Below are 15,723 nucleotides of genomic sequence, written 5' to 3'. Positions count from 1 at the left end.
TGAGTTGATAGAAAGTGACAAGGCAATCTGGTCCAGGGGGTTCCCCGCCGAGCGGCGGACCTCCCAGTTCATGATGCACGGGTCACCGTCACTTTGCAAAACCACAGGCGTGGCCTGATCGAGACCGCGCTCTCAGCTCCTTGGCCCCAGGAAGAAACAGGGGTGTATTGAAGGTGTACACTCCATACAGGGTGTTGCTGGGATTTCTGCATAAATACAGAACTAACCGCAGGAATATGGAACCTTGGTGTATTTGGACTGGGTCTTCCTACCACCATAGTACCCACGGACCCAGAACCAACTAGCTATAGTGTCTCACTTGTTCTCCTACTAACTCACCGAGAAGCAAATAATTAGACACCCCAGAACACAACACTCCAAGATCTCTCATGAATCGCGGTAACAAGACGCACCCTTTCGCTCATTATCGTGTACTTGTCCACAATAAGATCTGATAGACATGAAGCAGTTTCAAATATTTATTTTAACTAAAGTGCCCTAACAGGCAGTATACGGGCCATGACAAGTAGAAAAATGCATAGTTTAAATATTGTCAGCATAGCAGCTAGTCCATATATCATGAAGAGGGATGTCGTCCTAGAAAGACCATGGAGAGAAGATTATAACTCTCTCCCCCCCCCCCCCACCCTTCCCCCCTTGCTAGGAAGAAGTATTATTATATAATAGAAGATCTCTGAGCTTTGTCAGCAGACCCCATAGCTTAGCCTATAGATGGTAGATCTACATCATAGTTGCTGTCTTGCTCTTCTCCCTGGAAAGGTCCCTCTCCAAGTGTGTGCTACCTATTCATTTATTGTAATAAAACCCAAGTACATTTGTCCAAACAACAGCTGCATCAGTATTTTTTGACTAAGGTCTGGCCAGAAAAAAACAAGGGGCATTGTTGTTCGACCTTGAACATAACTTTCAGTCAAAATCCCAGGAACATGCAGAGAGTGAACACAGCGATGAAAGCAGACATTGAAATATTGCAAAAATAAAGACGTGAAGTAACGTGCGCAAAAGCAGCAGTCCAGCTGCGACCTGCTCATGCGAACTTAGTGAAAAACGCTAATGTCCCAATGGGCCACGTGACAAGGGAGATCAGGAAGGCGGTGACCGTACTTTAGGGGACTCAGTGTGCCAGGATGCAAAGGGAATTTAGGAGGAAGTCACGGAAGCATCCTCAAGTTCCCTCCATCTTGGCTGCTTCGGCCACACTCCCAAAATATTTTATTTAATTAAACCTATTAAAAGATAAAATAATTTAATGGCAAGGTTTGAGCCTTTCAAAATTCAGTTGAGGCCACCCATCATCCATACTATATTCTGTTTGATGCACTTGCACTGCTCCCACGAATAAATCTGAGGATACTAACTTAACTTCATTTTTAGCTTCCAAACTTCAAATTCCTTCACATCAATAAAATGTTTTTACATTTTAAATGTTTCTTCTTTATTTATGAACACTTGATTAATCTGTTAATATTTAATTTTCTAAGCTGTGGGTGACCCCCGGAGTAGGCTTCTCGGACCCCCAAGGGTCATCGGACCTCAGGTTGAGAGCGCTGAGCTAACCCTTAAAGTACTAAAGCTTTAATCATACATAACAAAAGAGCAGAGCAGAGTACAAATCTAGTTGAAAGACAGAGTGCTGTACAATGTCAAAGCCAACGATGCTGTAGTCAACAGCCCACAATCATAAAAACCTATTTTTAAATGTTAATCGGTTATGAAAATATACTGCTTTTGGCAGATTTATTGTTCTCAGCACAGTGCAGTCCTGCACAAATCCAACTAGGCTAGGACCAGCTAAAACATAGGAAAACATTGCAGTTATATGTTAACAAATCTAATATCTCTGTCCTTGATACTCTAATTCGGATTATGAGGACTTAAAAAAAAATGTAGGTATTTTGTTCGCCATACTGTTTTGATTTTACAAAACGTTTGTATAAAATATACTTACTTTTTGGTATTTGCAGCCAGACCTGTTTAACCAGTATGCAGTGGGTGCCTGCTTTTATTCGAAGCTTACGCTCCTCACCTGTACTTGCAAACCTCAGTAAGCATAGTGATGATTAGATGCGTTGCTTTGCTCAAAGGTCCGGGCCTACAAGTAAGAAACGCTGCTCCTCAATGAGTTATATGGTGTTGCCTTTGCTCGGTCCCTTTGAATTCTGGGTGTCGGTCAGATTCTACTTTTTACCACAGTATGTATTGAGTGCCCAAGCTCTTTAACAGTTCTATTGAGGTTATTTATGATGAAATTTATGATGTCATTGGTTATGTTTTTTGAGTTTGTAAGCAGCGTGCACAGAGGAATAACCATGGTTTCATTCCTAACTAGAACTGTTGAGTTTAAGTTGTTAAAGTTTTTGCTTTGTAACCTTAATGTTTTTTTAAAGAGGAGTAGTCCTAGTTTGTAATAAAGCACATTATTTTCCCTTCTGAGTAAAGAACCATTCATTCCTGATAAGAAATATATTTCAGATCTGTTATGTTTTTTAACCCCTTCCATGCTGGTGACGAACCCCAGCCGTCATGCACTACGGTGCTCGTGTGCTGATGACGGCTGGGGTTCGTCATGGCCCGCCCCTGTTCGTTTGTTTACCGCACGGGGGCGGAAACGGGCCAGCAGTGAAGGGGTTAATGATATACTTAAGCCTCTGGACCGCTTTTTTAGTTTTTTTTACTGCATCACACAATTGAGTATTCATGGGTCCTTAAGTGGCTGCAATAAAGTGCTGCTCCTTTTGGAAGTCTGTGACATTTGAATGTAAAAAATATGCATCAATTTGTCAATTTGTGAGACAGTTGGGCTCTCCTATCAATGATTTCCTTCTTACTCCTCTCTCTACTATCCCTGGAGTCGGAATGTTGCAACAGCCCTCTTAAATCCTCCAGTGTGTATCCTGCAATGTAGATCTGTAAATTCTTGTGGATCCTCTCAACATCTAATTTTGGGTTTCAACAAAATTTACCACTCCTGGCTTGCCAGTGCACTTCCTTAAATCCACTGATACCAAAATAAGTGATGGATAAGAATGCTCCCACCTCTGATTAGAGATTTTTTAACCCCTTTGCTGCTAGGCCTTTCCCCCTGTGCTAAGCCATTTGTTTCGATATTTGGAGTAGTTTGCGCTTGGGCCCTGTAACCTTTTGACCACATAAGGTATCCACACCAAATTTGCGTCCTTTTCTTCCAACAACATAAGAATTCTAAAGGTACCCAGGGTTTGTGGATTACCCTGGAGGGGACCCAGAAATTAGACAAAATACAGAGAAATGTTTTTTTTGGGATTTGTTTTTAAAAAGGGCTTCAGATGAAAGCTTCTGGGTTATTTCCCTGCAAATGGTATCAACAAAGGGGTCGTGGTGCTGAAATCACCATCTTCCCAGCTTTCAGGGACAAGCAGACTTTTGTCAGAAAACAAACATTTTTTACACAGTTTGGCATTTTTCTGAGACATAGCCTGTTTTTGCTATTTTTTGTGCTTCCAACCTCCTTCGGGTTAGTGGTAGAAATGGGTATGAAAGCAATAATGGATCCTGGAAAGCTCTACATTTTAGGAAAGTAGACACAATTCTGAATTCAGCAAGGGGTCATTTGTGTAGATCCTTCAAGGTTTCTTTATAGAAACTAACAGTTGAATGTAGGAACAATTGAAAATTAGTTGAAAAAACATCCATTTGTGTCAACGTTTTCTCCTGTAACATCTTCTATTTATGACAGCTGTTTGAAATCAATATACCGTTACATCCGCTGGACCTTTCTGGTTGTGGGTATATATAGGACTTGTAGGTTCACCAAGAACCTGACGAACCCAGAGCCAACTGAGCAGCGTCTTGCAACGTTTTTTTTCTTATGTACCGGGTACATAGCAATTAATTTGGGAAAATACGTACATGGAAAAATCGGCATGAAAGACACCTATGTATTTCTCAAATTGGAACCAAATATAGAGTTTAGAAACAGTAGATATTTGCACATTTCCAAAATTGTGAGTACCCATATGTAATGGCAGAGTTTTTGGCTTTATTTAGCAGTGATATAGATCATTAATCTTGCTCACATCTAGTATAGGTATTCTTAGCCTGTGTTGGCCCTTTTAAGCCCTTTTTCCAGACCTAGAAGAGGATAGCTGCTTAATATGCCTTTATTCTTGACTTTAACCTGTCTATTGCCTATTGGCTTTGACATATTAGACATATTGGTATGGTTTATGTAGGTATTCTGACAGAGCTCACCCCTTTCAGGCCTACAGGCCTAGAGCTAGAGGGACTCCATCTTGATGAAGCTGAGAGGCTTTTCAGGGCAAAGGCAAAGTTTATAGTTATAACTGTTGTTCGCCCTAAGCGGACCGGAGAGAACCGGCCAGAGCTGAATCTAATCAGGAATTGTTCCCGGGCTCAGGTCTCTAGACGAAACAAGCCGACTGGTCACTGTGGGAGCGTCTAGCGCAAGGAGCCTGGTGCATGGGATTGGTGGGAGGAAGCTGCTGGCTGGAACTTTCCATGAGGAAACAGCATTCTATATCAGTGAAGTGCAGAGGCGGAGTCAGTCAGTCAGCCAGAGAGTCAAGCAGAGAGGGAGTCAAGCAGAGAGTCCAGCAGTGGAGTGGAGTTGACAGAGAGAGAGAGAGGGTTCAAGCTGGAGAAGAGCTGAGTTGAATAGTGAGCTGGAACTGAAGGAAGCAGTCAGAAGCAGTTGCTTATCAGGAGGAGGTGTGAATAGCTGGAGTCTGAAGTAATGCCTTTTAGAAGAGACGGAGGAGAGATCGTGGACTAACCTATGGGAGCAGATGGAGTTAATTGGACAGTGGCGCAGAGACAGAGTGAATAAGCTAGTGGAATGAACGGTGATCAGAGCGGCAGGAACCATTAAGATTGAAGATAGAAGGTGGAGACAGTTCGTGTGGGGGAGAGGAGTCCAGAGACAGAGCGATCAGCGCAGAGGTGTACCCAAGAGTGCAGGAGAGAGAGAGAGTCTGAGATGAGCCAAGGCACAGACGAGAGAGGAACCCAGATGACAGCTAGAACAAGACTTCACACTAATCAGGTGATATTGTTTTCATCACATTAGTTACACTTACACTTTGTCTAATCTTTTCCCTTTCAGCGGAGTGTTCCTGTTATGTTTAATCTTTTCTCTTTCAGCGGTGTGTTCTACCTATAGTCTTTGTCAGTTCTGTGTAAAGGTTTATATTGTACTAATAATAAATGACCCCATTAATTAGTGAATTAGTGTGCATGAGTTCTTTTATGATAAAGTTATCCTGGCTTCAAGCCAGTTGCTGTTGAGCCACTGATGGATCAAAAAGGGGGTAGGAGCGCTTAAATCAAGAAATAACTCAGTCACATAGTGTGTATATCTTTATCCCCATACAGTGAGGGTAATCACTCCTGGTAGGTATTACTGTTTGAACAGATGCTACCCCTGATCAGGTAAGTAATAGTGAGGGAGAGAGGAGACTTGCAACCAAGGGACTAAGTTAGTACACCATCCCATAATATTATTGTAGTAGCAGACCCTTAGTGAAGAGACTTCCCACTATATATATATATATGTATAGGTGTTCATAGGAATGTGGTCGTCGTTGATATGCGGCGTTAGTGAGAACGTTGGGTGGGAGACCAACGCTTATACCCACTGGATTGTGGCTTGAGTAAATGAGAGCACTAGGTAGTCGAACTAGTGTGTAGTTTCGCAGGATTGCGAACAGCTTGGAAAAGGGAGCATTGGGTTCTGCAGGCCCGTGTGTAGACGCACCGGATTGTGTGTCATATCTGCCCTAGGGTAGAACGGTCTGGGTCAGGGTGGCCGCGAGACCAACTGATGTAAATAAGTGTGGTGTAGGGTATGGATATCCCTAGTAATCAGTGAGTATTCTTAGTATTCCTATAGATTTAGTGGTGTTTTTAATAATATGAGCTTGTATATTGCGAGTTCCCCATCCTCAGGTAGGTACCAGGTGCCTGGATAGGTGGTCCTGAGGAGGGAAGGTGAGTACGTTCTGGCTGGGTTGGAGGGGCCCCTGGGGGCTGATCCCACCTACTCAGAAAATCCAGCCATAACATTATACTAGCATGCGAATTATAGGTCATTTTTTAAAATGACTTCTTTTTTTTACACATTCTTTCATTTGGTCATTTGGAAGGCAGGAATGCATTGAAAGTCAATAGGTAATAACAGTTGCTCTACAATTATGTAGGAAACAGCTCAAAATGCAACGTGGACACACTTTAATTTTACAGTGAAAATTGACCCTTTTTTTGTAAAGTGCCTAGCTGTAGATTTTGAACCCTAGCTCTGCCGGCACCTAGGGAAACCTAGCTACCCTATACATTTTTTAAAACTAGACACCTAGGGGAGTCTTGACTGGCTCTCACCAGGTTCTGTTACCCAGAATCCCTTGCAAACCTCAGTAATAACAACATTTTCCTCACTTTTCTGTGGTGGAAAGTTCTGGAATCTGCGTGGATCCACAAAAATCCACCCACCCCGCATTTTCCAAAGTCAGGTACCTCACTTGTGTTGGTAGGCATAGTGCCCCCGACTGGAAATGGCCCAAAACGCAACGTTGACACCACATTTTACAGTGAAAACTGACACTATTTTGGAAAGTACCCATCCCAAAACAACCTGATTTTGCAAGGGGGGTCACCTGGGGTTTTGGGCCTAGGCTCGGTGGCCATCTTGGAAAACTACCAAACCCACATATTTCTGATAGGTAATTTTGATATCGCCTCAATAGGTTTTGGGCCCTTGCCGGTCGCGGGTACTTGACCCCACCCACATTTTTCTCTGAAGAATTTGGGGAATGTGGGCTGGGTGGAATTTTGTGGATCCACACAAATTCCAGAACTTTCCACCACAGAAAAGGTGCCGTCAGAGCTAGGGTCCAAAATCTACAGCTAGGCACTTTGCAAAAAAATGATCCCTTTTCACTGTGAAAATGTGTTGTGTCCACGTTGCATTTGGGGCCCAGTTATGCCTCAAAGAGGGGCAGAAAGACTGTCGCTATTTCTTTGGTGGTGGGGGCAGCCCCCACCTCCACGCATAAAAAAAGCCTACGTAGGTGCCTAGTGGGCCACTGCCCCCTTCCGCCACCGGGGGGGGGGGGGCAAAAAGACTGTGGCATTTTTGGGGGGAAGATGTGGGCATTGGCATGCCCATTGTGGGCTGACCTCACCCCTGAATTAAAAAGAAAAAAGATCCTGAGGCCTAGTTGGCTTTCTGCCTCCCCCCGAGGGGGCAGATAAGGGGCTATGCCTCCGGGGAGGGGCAGAAAGACTGTGGTAAATGTTTTTGGGGTGGGGGCATTATCATGCCCATTCTGGGCAGCCCCACCACTACATTATATGGTGCCTAGTGGGCTTTCTGGCATCCCCCCCCCCTCTCCCGGGGGCAGATCAGGGGCTATTGCCACCATCTGCCTCTTGGGCTCTTGTGGGAGCAGAAAGACAGTTGCATTTTCGGGGGGGGGGGGGTGGCATTAGAATCCCTGGTTTCTAATAGGCTTTCTGCCCCGGCTCCTGCCCCTGTGGGGGGTTGGGGGGGAAGGGTAGAAATACTGTAATTTCACTGGGGTTGGGGGCATCGTCATGCCCATTTTGGGCAGCCCCCAACCCAACATCAATAAAAAAAAAAATCCCTGGTTTCTAGTGGGCTTTTCGGTTCCGTCGTTAGCACATTAGCACTCTGGGTCATGACGGAGCCATTCAGTCATGAGCACCCAAAGGGTTAACAAACTAAATGACCCCTGGTTGTTACTTGGATTCTCATTTGAGCCAATTCAGGAATTACCAGTACAAAAGATTAAACCTTCTGGGGTCATGCAAACGTAGAGGCCCTCCAGCAAGTTGAGAATAGGTTTTTAAAATCTCTTCTAGCTGTCCCGAACAGTAGGGCCACGTATATCTGTTACACCGAACTGGGACTGCCATACCTGTTCGACCTAATTAAAATCCAGACAATTTTATTAGGGCACAAGGTTTGGACTGGTGTTACTACTGGTCTCAATCGGGATTTGATAAAAGACTGCTTGAACTTGCAACGGGTACAATGTATTCCTTAGCTCGCATATGTTAAAAACTTTATGCATGACTTAGATCGTTCTGAGTACTTTGTTGACCCCGATAGTCTATCTCTCATTATGAGGAAGGAATTAAAGTCATTCTGTATCAATTACTTGAAGACCATTAGATTGTCCTCTGATATTATGAAAACATCAGTCGGAGCCAATCAATTACTCTGGACACAACCGGGGATACAACCTTATCTACTATTCATCCAAGAAACTATGATAGGTTGTTATTGACACGCCTACGCCTAGGCAACTTCCATACTTGGTTACATTTCCCCAGATAAATGATTGGTCGGTCTCCCTATGCCCATGCGACGAAATATCTACACAGTCAACAATCCATATTATATTATTCTTAAGTTTTATATTTTAATCAGGAAAGATGGATTCTGCCTTTTCTGTAAATGCAAGGACTGAGACTATGCCGATCTGCTTTTATTAAGCTACAGTTCCTAGATGATGACATTTTTACAGACCAGATTGCAAAATATTTGAAAGCTGTGGTCAGGACTAGGAAAACTATGCAAGGTCCTTCTTTCTATTAAATGATTATGGTTTTTATGTAAGTCATGGCTGCGCAATGAAACGAGTATACAGTTCTTTTTGTAATTTTTAACAGACGCTATTTTTAATATACTTGTCGAATTTTATCTACATGAACTGATATATCTTCACTTATTTTGTGCTTTTATGATTTAATATTTTTTTTAATCAAATGAAGTGTATCTTGACTTGATTAAACCTTCAAAGCTTGATGCCTTGTTTTAAATATTTCAAAGTACTGGATGGATTTTCACCAAATTTGTTGATTTTAATTTAATCAGTTTCACTTATAGCATAGAGCACAACAGGTCTTATTGGCTTGCAATGAGAAACACTGCATTTAGATTATCCCTAGTAACTATGCCCCCAATTTGCTTCACACTTAAAATGTATAATCTGAGTTTGATGCGTTAAGCATATGCAAAAATCCATGGAGATTTTTCAGACTGTACCAGAGTTACTAGCGAATCAAAACATCAATTTCCCACGGATGTCTTAACTTGAGCATTACTATGGTCACGTTCTCTGTAACAGACACCATTGTAAGACCCAATTGAGAAATTGACTAGATGTCAATAAAAGACCCTGATTTTAATGAAGACTCCTTTTATAGTTTTCATACGTTTTTCTTCTTTCTGTTCACAACCTTTTAGGTATGCGATAGATGATGTTCCCTTTTCCATCCCGGCAGTCTCAGACATCATTGATCTCAGCAACGTCATCAACAAACTCCTGGAAGCACAAAATGGTGAGGACTGTTTCTTGCAATTTTTGCGTCTTGAGTGTTGTGTTCTAGTTTCTCCCCTGAATAAGCCTTGAAAAGGGCAGTATCCTGTTAAGTAGTGACCTGGTGTGGAATTAACAGTTGAGCCTAAGGAATAAAATGATGTACTCGAAGATAGAAAAGCAAGCCTGATGCAGTTGAAAAAGGTACATGCAGATAGTGTACACTAAATGACTTGGAGATCAAATCTTTTGTGAAAATTTCAGGATGGGGCATTTAAACCATCTTATGTGAGAACGATTTGACTCTTAACAAGGTCAACAGCATTGTAAGTGCTCTAACTGAGCTCAAGGAAACAAGACTGTTTTCCCTAGTCAGGATGGACAACAGTCATGTGGCAGCCGTTAACTTCCACAGAGATGTGGCTTCAACTGACGCATTCTATTATTCTGGCCAAAATTTAAGAAGTTGAGGAAAACAAAGTTGATCACGCACCTGAAAGCTTTAAAGGATAAAGAACTTAGACAGGCAGTATTATTTCTCTTCCTGGTCCTTTCAAAACTATGTAAATAATGAAGTTGCTTACTTTTATGGCTGAATTCATGGAAGATGAATCTTGAGCCGTAACAGAATTAAAGTTAATCTGGGCCTGCATGTTCCTTTGAGACTACGCCTATTCAATGTAAGCCATGCCTCATGCCAAGGCTGTAAATATAGTATATGGCATGGAACCATGTATTATAGTCCAATAATGCCATAGATGTTTCTGAAGACATAAACCATGAATCTGTAGGGTAGCCGTCCGAACAGTGAGATGGTGTGAAACTCACTAAGTATTGTTGATATTATATGATTATTTTGTTATAGTTAACTTGACAAAATGTGCTTTTTCATACAGGAACATGCTTTTTAAAATGTTAAATATGAGGAGACTCCTTTGTTTCTCTGCAGTAATGAAAATAAAATGTTTAATTCTGTTCAAAAGGTTTGGTTAAAGTCAAGATTTGTTTTAAAATTGATTTTAGGATATTTTGTGTATTGTGACAATATATTAGTGAGATATTTTAAAGGTAAGGGGCAGCTTATCGTGAGCCATGATTGGAATTAGAATGTGTAGGTTTTGTTTTCCATCCCTAAAGAAGATCCTGATTAAACAAAGGAGAAAAAATAACTGTGACTAGGCCTCACTATGGGTGAAATCCCTAATTGATTATGATGGTCGTATCCATGAATTAAGTAAAATAACTGAGTAATGACCCAATTCCTGTAAAATATGAGTCTCAAAACTACTGTTTCTCTGAAATAAAAGCAGGCAGAAGTGTAAGACGAATATAAACGGGTACCTCCAGTAAGCGCCACTGCGCTGCGATGCAGAGAGGTGGCCCATGCCACACCCCTTTTTACACCACTCTGCAACGCAGCTCTGTGGCGCTACCTGGAGGTACGTGGTGGGCTAGTTGGAACCCAGGGACACTCTGGATTGAAAAGGAATTAATTCCCCAACTTAAAACGCGCCACAGGGCGTGTTTGCACACGTCACCTCAGGCCCCGACCCCTCCCTTCACCACTGTGCAAACAACCCATGGCAGGTATTTAGTTGGGGGATTAAGTCCCCTTGAATCCTGAGGGTCGCTAGTTTTTTGTAGATTTTTTTGGGGAAGGGGGGATGTGTGGCCCCGCCGTTTTTTACTGTTTTTGGGCCCTGGGACCATATCCCCCAGGACCTGACAACCATTTTTTTAAATAAAAAAATATATTAACAGGAAGGGGGCCGCGTGGACCCCCCTCCCATGGCCAATTCCAGGCCCCGGAGACCCCATCCCCCGGGGCATGGCCCAACTTTTTTTGATTATTGAGGGGGGCTGTGTGGCCCCCCTACCTGGCTGGCCACTTCTGGCCTTGGGGACCCCATTCCCCGGGGCCTGGCTTCTTGTTGGGGACCATGGGGGGAGCCCCAATGCCCCCACGGTCCCAGTCTGCCCCCTGCGGAAGCCGGCATTGCTTTTGCACATGGGGAGCTACTAAGATGCAGCTCCCCGTGTGCAAAAGCAATCTGGTTTGAATTTTGGAAGAGAGAGCGGGTTTCCTGCTCTCTCTTCCAAACCACAGTTTGCTATGACAGGACAGGAGCCGCACAGCTCCTGCCCCCTTTTCTTGTTTTGCACGTTTGTTTTACTGTTTTCTTGTGCCTAGGTTCTCGTGGAGCCGAAACATGTCTTTGAAAAACAGGATTAAAGAAACTTGAAGCACTTACCTTGGGTCCGTGTACATTTTCTGCAAATATCGGGAGACTGTCAGATTTCGCATTGGAACTATCTTTATAAATTGCCATTGTCGTCCGTTTCCTGATTGCGCCTGGAGGTGCTGTGGTGTCGGGGATCGTGTTTGTATATATATGTGTATGTGATATGATTGTTTTTTGCCATTGTGGCAGAGATGGAGTATGATACAGTAAGTGATGTCCATGCTAACAAAGTAATATTGAATGCTACAGCTGCCACAGGCACCGGGGAGGAGGCTGGGCGATATGAATGTCAGCATCCCTACATGCCAAGAACAGATGCATACTGGTAAGTAGCATATTCCGTTCGAGGCATGTGGGCTGCTGAATTCATATCTGTGCATAGAATGTATAGCAGTCTCTCCCCTAGCGGTGGCTGCCTGTGCCAGCTGCAGCAGTCTGAAAAAGAGTTTTGAGAACAGCCTGTCCTACAGCTGCTTGGAGTGTACATCTACGCAGTAGTGTTTGGTAAATGTATGTATGGTAGACCATGTGGCTGCTCTACATATTTCCTCTAGAGGAATGTTTCCTAGGAAAGCCATGGATGCTCCCATTTTGAGTGTGGAATGCGCTCTTGGGGGAACTGTTAAAGTGCGTTTAGCTTTAATGTAACATATTTGGATGCACTTAACTATCCATCTAGCTAAACCATTTTTTGAAATAGGGTTACCTTTGTACTGTGGTGGAGAGGCAACAAACAACAATTTCGTCTTCCTGAAATCTTTTGTCCTGTCTATGTAATATAGGAGAGCTCTCTTAACATCCAATGTGTGCAGGGCTCTTTCAGGTACTGACTGTGGATTTGGGAAGAACACTGGCAGTTCTATTTTCTGATTGATGTGGAAGTGTGATACCACTTTGGGCATGAATTTAGGGATTGTCCGAAGCACAACCCTATTTGCGTGAATTTGAATGAATGGCTCTTGAATAGTTAGGGCTTGCAGCTCTCTAACTCTTCTAAGCGAAGTAATGGCTACGAGAAAAGCCACCATCCATGTTAAAAATTGTATTTCACAGGTGTGTAATGGCTCAAAAGGTGGTCCCATAAGTCTGGTTAAAACAACGTTTAGGTTCCAGACAGGTGAAGGTGGGTGTCTTGGGGGGAATCACTCGTTTGAGGCCCTCCATGAATGCCTTAATTGCAGGCACTCTGAACAGTGAAAGGTGCTGCCTGTTTTGAAGGTAAGCAGCTATGCCTTTTTAAGTGTATCCGTATGGACGTATAGGCTAGATTGCAGCGTTGTAAGTGCAAAAGATAGCATATGATATTTTGAATGGACGTGTCTAGTGGGTTTATGTCGTTGTTACAATAAATGACAAAATGTTTCCACTTTGACGCATAGCAAGATCATGTTGTAGGCTTTCTTGCCTCCCTGATAATGTTCATGCAGTCAGGAGGTAAGTTGAGGTAGCCGAACTCTAGGACCTCACGAGCCAGATTGCAAGGTTCAGCTGCTGCGGATCTGGGTGCTGAATGTCTCCATGGCTCTGCGTTAAGAGACTGGGTGTTAGTCGTAGTCTTTGATGAGGCACCACGGAAAGTTCTAGGAACGTGGTGTACCACGGTTGCCTCGCCCATGTTGGAGCAACTAGGATTAGCGTCATGGAGTGCTGGCGCAATTTGCGTGCCACCAGCGGTATCAACGGTGCTGGTGGAAAAGCGTAGGCAAATTTGCCCGACCAGTTCATATCGCATTGCCCCGAGACTGCGGGTGTGGGAACCTTGCCTTTTCTTTTGTGGCGAACAGGTCTATTTCTGGCTGTCCCCACTGTTGGAAGTATGGTTGAAGCACTGAGGGGTGTATCTCCCACTCGTGCACTTGCTGGCTGTGTCTGTTGAGCAGATCCACTATCTGATTGTCCTTGCCAGGGAGGTGTTCCGCCATGAGAAAAATGTTTCTCTGGATGGCCCACTTCCACACACTTTGAGCCAGATGTGACAGCTGTGGAGAGTGTGTTCCTCCCTGTTTCTGTAGGTAGTACTTCGGAGTCATGTTGTCCGTCCGGATCAACACGGTCTTGTTGCAGAGATGTACTTTGAAAGCTTTGATTGCCATAAAAATTGCCATCAGCTCTAGCAGGTTGATGTGCAGTTTCTTCTGCTGCGTGGTCCATAGGCCCTGTACTGTGTGGTGGAGGACATGGGCTCCCCACCCTATCAGGGATGCGTCCGTTGTTAGCACAATTTGTGGTACAGGCTCCTGGAACAGTCGTCCCTTGCAAAGGTTTTGTGGTTTCCACCAATGCAGAGAGTTGTATGCACGACTGGTCACCAACACTAGGTCGTTTAATTGTCCTTGAGCCTGGTTCCACTGCCGTGCTAGGCACTCCTGCAGCGGACGCATGTGAAGTCTCGCGTGAGGGACTATGAAGATGCACGAGGCCATCATGCCTATCAGTTGCATAAACACTCGGGCTGGGAGTGAGTGTTGTGGCCTGAACTTCTGGATGAGCGTTTAAATGCTGTTTATTCGGGCAGAATTTGGTTGTGCTTTTGCTGCCAGAGTGTCTACTGCTGCTCCCAGGTACTGCTACACGTGGGCAGGCTGGAGATGGGATTTGTTGTAGTTCAGCGAGAACCCTAGACTGTGCAGGAGGTGAATAGTGCGAAACATGTGGCTGGCACATTGCTGGGCTGACTGTGCTTGTATTAGCCAGTCGTCCAGATATGGATAGACATGTATATGCTGTCTTATGAGGTGTGCAGCTACTGTCGCTAGGCACTTGGTGAACACCCTTGGGGCTGTTACCCCAAAAGGGAGGACCTTGAATTGGTAGTGCTGATTTAGAATTGTAAACCTGAGATATTTCCTGTGTGCCGGGTGTATAGGTATATGGAAATATGCGTCCTTGAGGTCTAGTGTTGCGAGGAAGTCTCCTTGACGCAACAGTGGCAACACCTGATGCAGAGTGATCATGTGGAAATGCTCTGATAAGATGTATTAGTTTAGGGGCCTGAGGTCCAAAATTGGTCTGAGAGACCCGTCCTTTTTGGGGATTAGGAAGTACAGAGAGGTGTTCCAAGGGTACTAGTTCTATGGCTCCCTTTTGTAGTATGCTGATGACTTCTTGCTGCAATAAGTGTAGGTGTTCTGCGGACATAGGACGTTGTCTTGGGGGTATGTTGGGCGGTGTGGAGATTAACTCTAGGCAATAGCCATGCTGTATAATTTGCCTCACCCACCTCACCTGTCTGTAGTTATGTTTTTCCAGACTGGCAGGAACTGCTGTAATCTTCCCTCGACCGGTGTTACATGGTCTGGGGGCAGTGACAAGAAGTCACTGTTTGGTGTTGGTGGAGGATCTGGTGCTGTTATTTCCTCGTTCTCTACCCTTGGTGTTATTGCCACGGTATCCACCACTACTGTTCTTATTGTAGGTGTTTTGCCTGTTACCTTTATTGTAAGAGGTTTGCTGTGTTGATGCTCCTCTAGCAGCTCCTCTGTTGCCGGAGCGACGAAAGGAACCGCCTCTATATTGCTGTGACTGCAAGGCACCCATAGACTTGGCTGTCTCGGTGTCCTTCATCTTGTCCAATATTGTGTCCACACCAGGACCAAATAAATAGTCAGGGTTTACAGGTTGATTAGGTAAAGTGGTTTGAACTTCATTTTTAAACCCAGAAATGCGTAGCCACGCATGTCTTCTGAGCATGACACTTGCTGCTGTGTCTGCTGCATCTAAGGCACATTTGATGGAGGCGTTAGATATGAGCTTTCCCTCTTGTATTAGGAATTCTGCCTGTTCCTTATAAAGGTCTGGTAGATGTTGGAAGATTTGCTCCAGTGTGTCAATAGTGCGCCCTGTCATACTGGGCTAACAGGGCTTGCGTGTTTGCAATTCTCCATATGTTAGCTGCTTGAGCAGCCACCCCTTGGCCTGAAGCCTCGAGAATTTTGGACTCTTTGTCTGAAGGTGGAGCTTCGCCAGAGGTTTGAGAATTAGCACGTTTACGTGCATTGGAGACAACTAGAGAGTCCAAAGGCAGTTGTCCCTTAATGTATGTAGGGTCAACCGGTGCTGGCCTGTATTTTCTCTCTATCCTAGGGTTAATGACCCGTGCCCTGGTTGTGTCTTTAAATATG

General features: G+C 44.1%; 1 protein-coding gene across 1 annotated transcript in view; it reads left to right on the top strand.

The window, feature by feature from the left end:
• Positions 1 to 15,723, top strand: part of WDR12 (WD repeat domain 12) — a 285,666-nt gene that overhangs the window by 36,015 nt on the left and 233,928 nt on the right. The window contains exon 2 of the mRNA XM_086955270.1: positions 9,287 to 9,381. Coding sequence (XP_086811396.1) covers positions 9,287 to 9,381 — 95 coding nt within the window. The remainder of the gene's footprint in view (positions 1 to 9,286; positions 9,382 to 15,723) is intronic.

Source organism: Lissotriton vulgaris, chromosome 2_1 (genome assembly GCF_964263255.1).
Source record: "Lissotriton vulgaris chromosome 2_1, aLisVul1.2, whole genome shotgun sequence".
In the NCBI taxonomy this organism is placed as follows: Eukaryota; Metazoa; Chordata; class Amphibia; order Caudata; family Salamandridae; genus Lissotriton; species Lissotriton vulgaris.
This window is presented reverse-complemented; position numbering and strand designations above follow the sequence as displayed.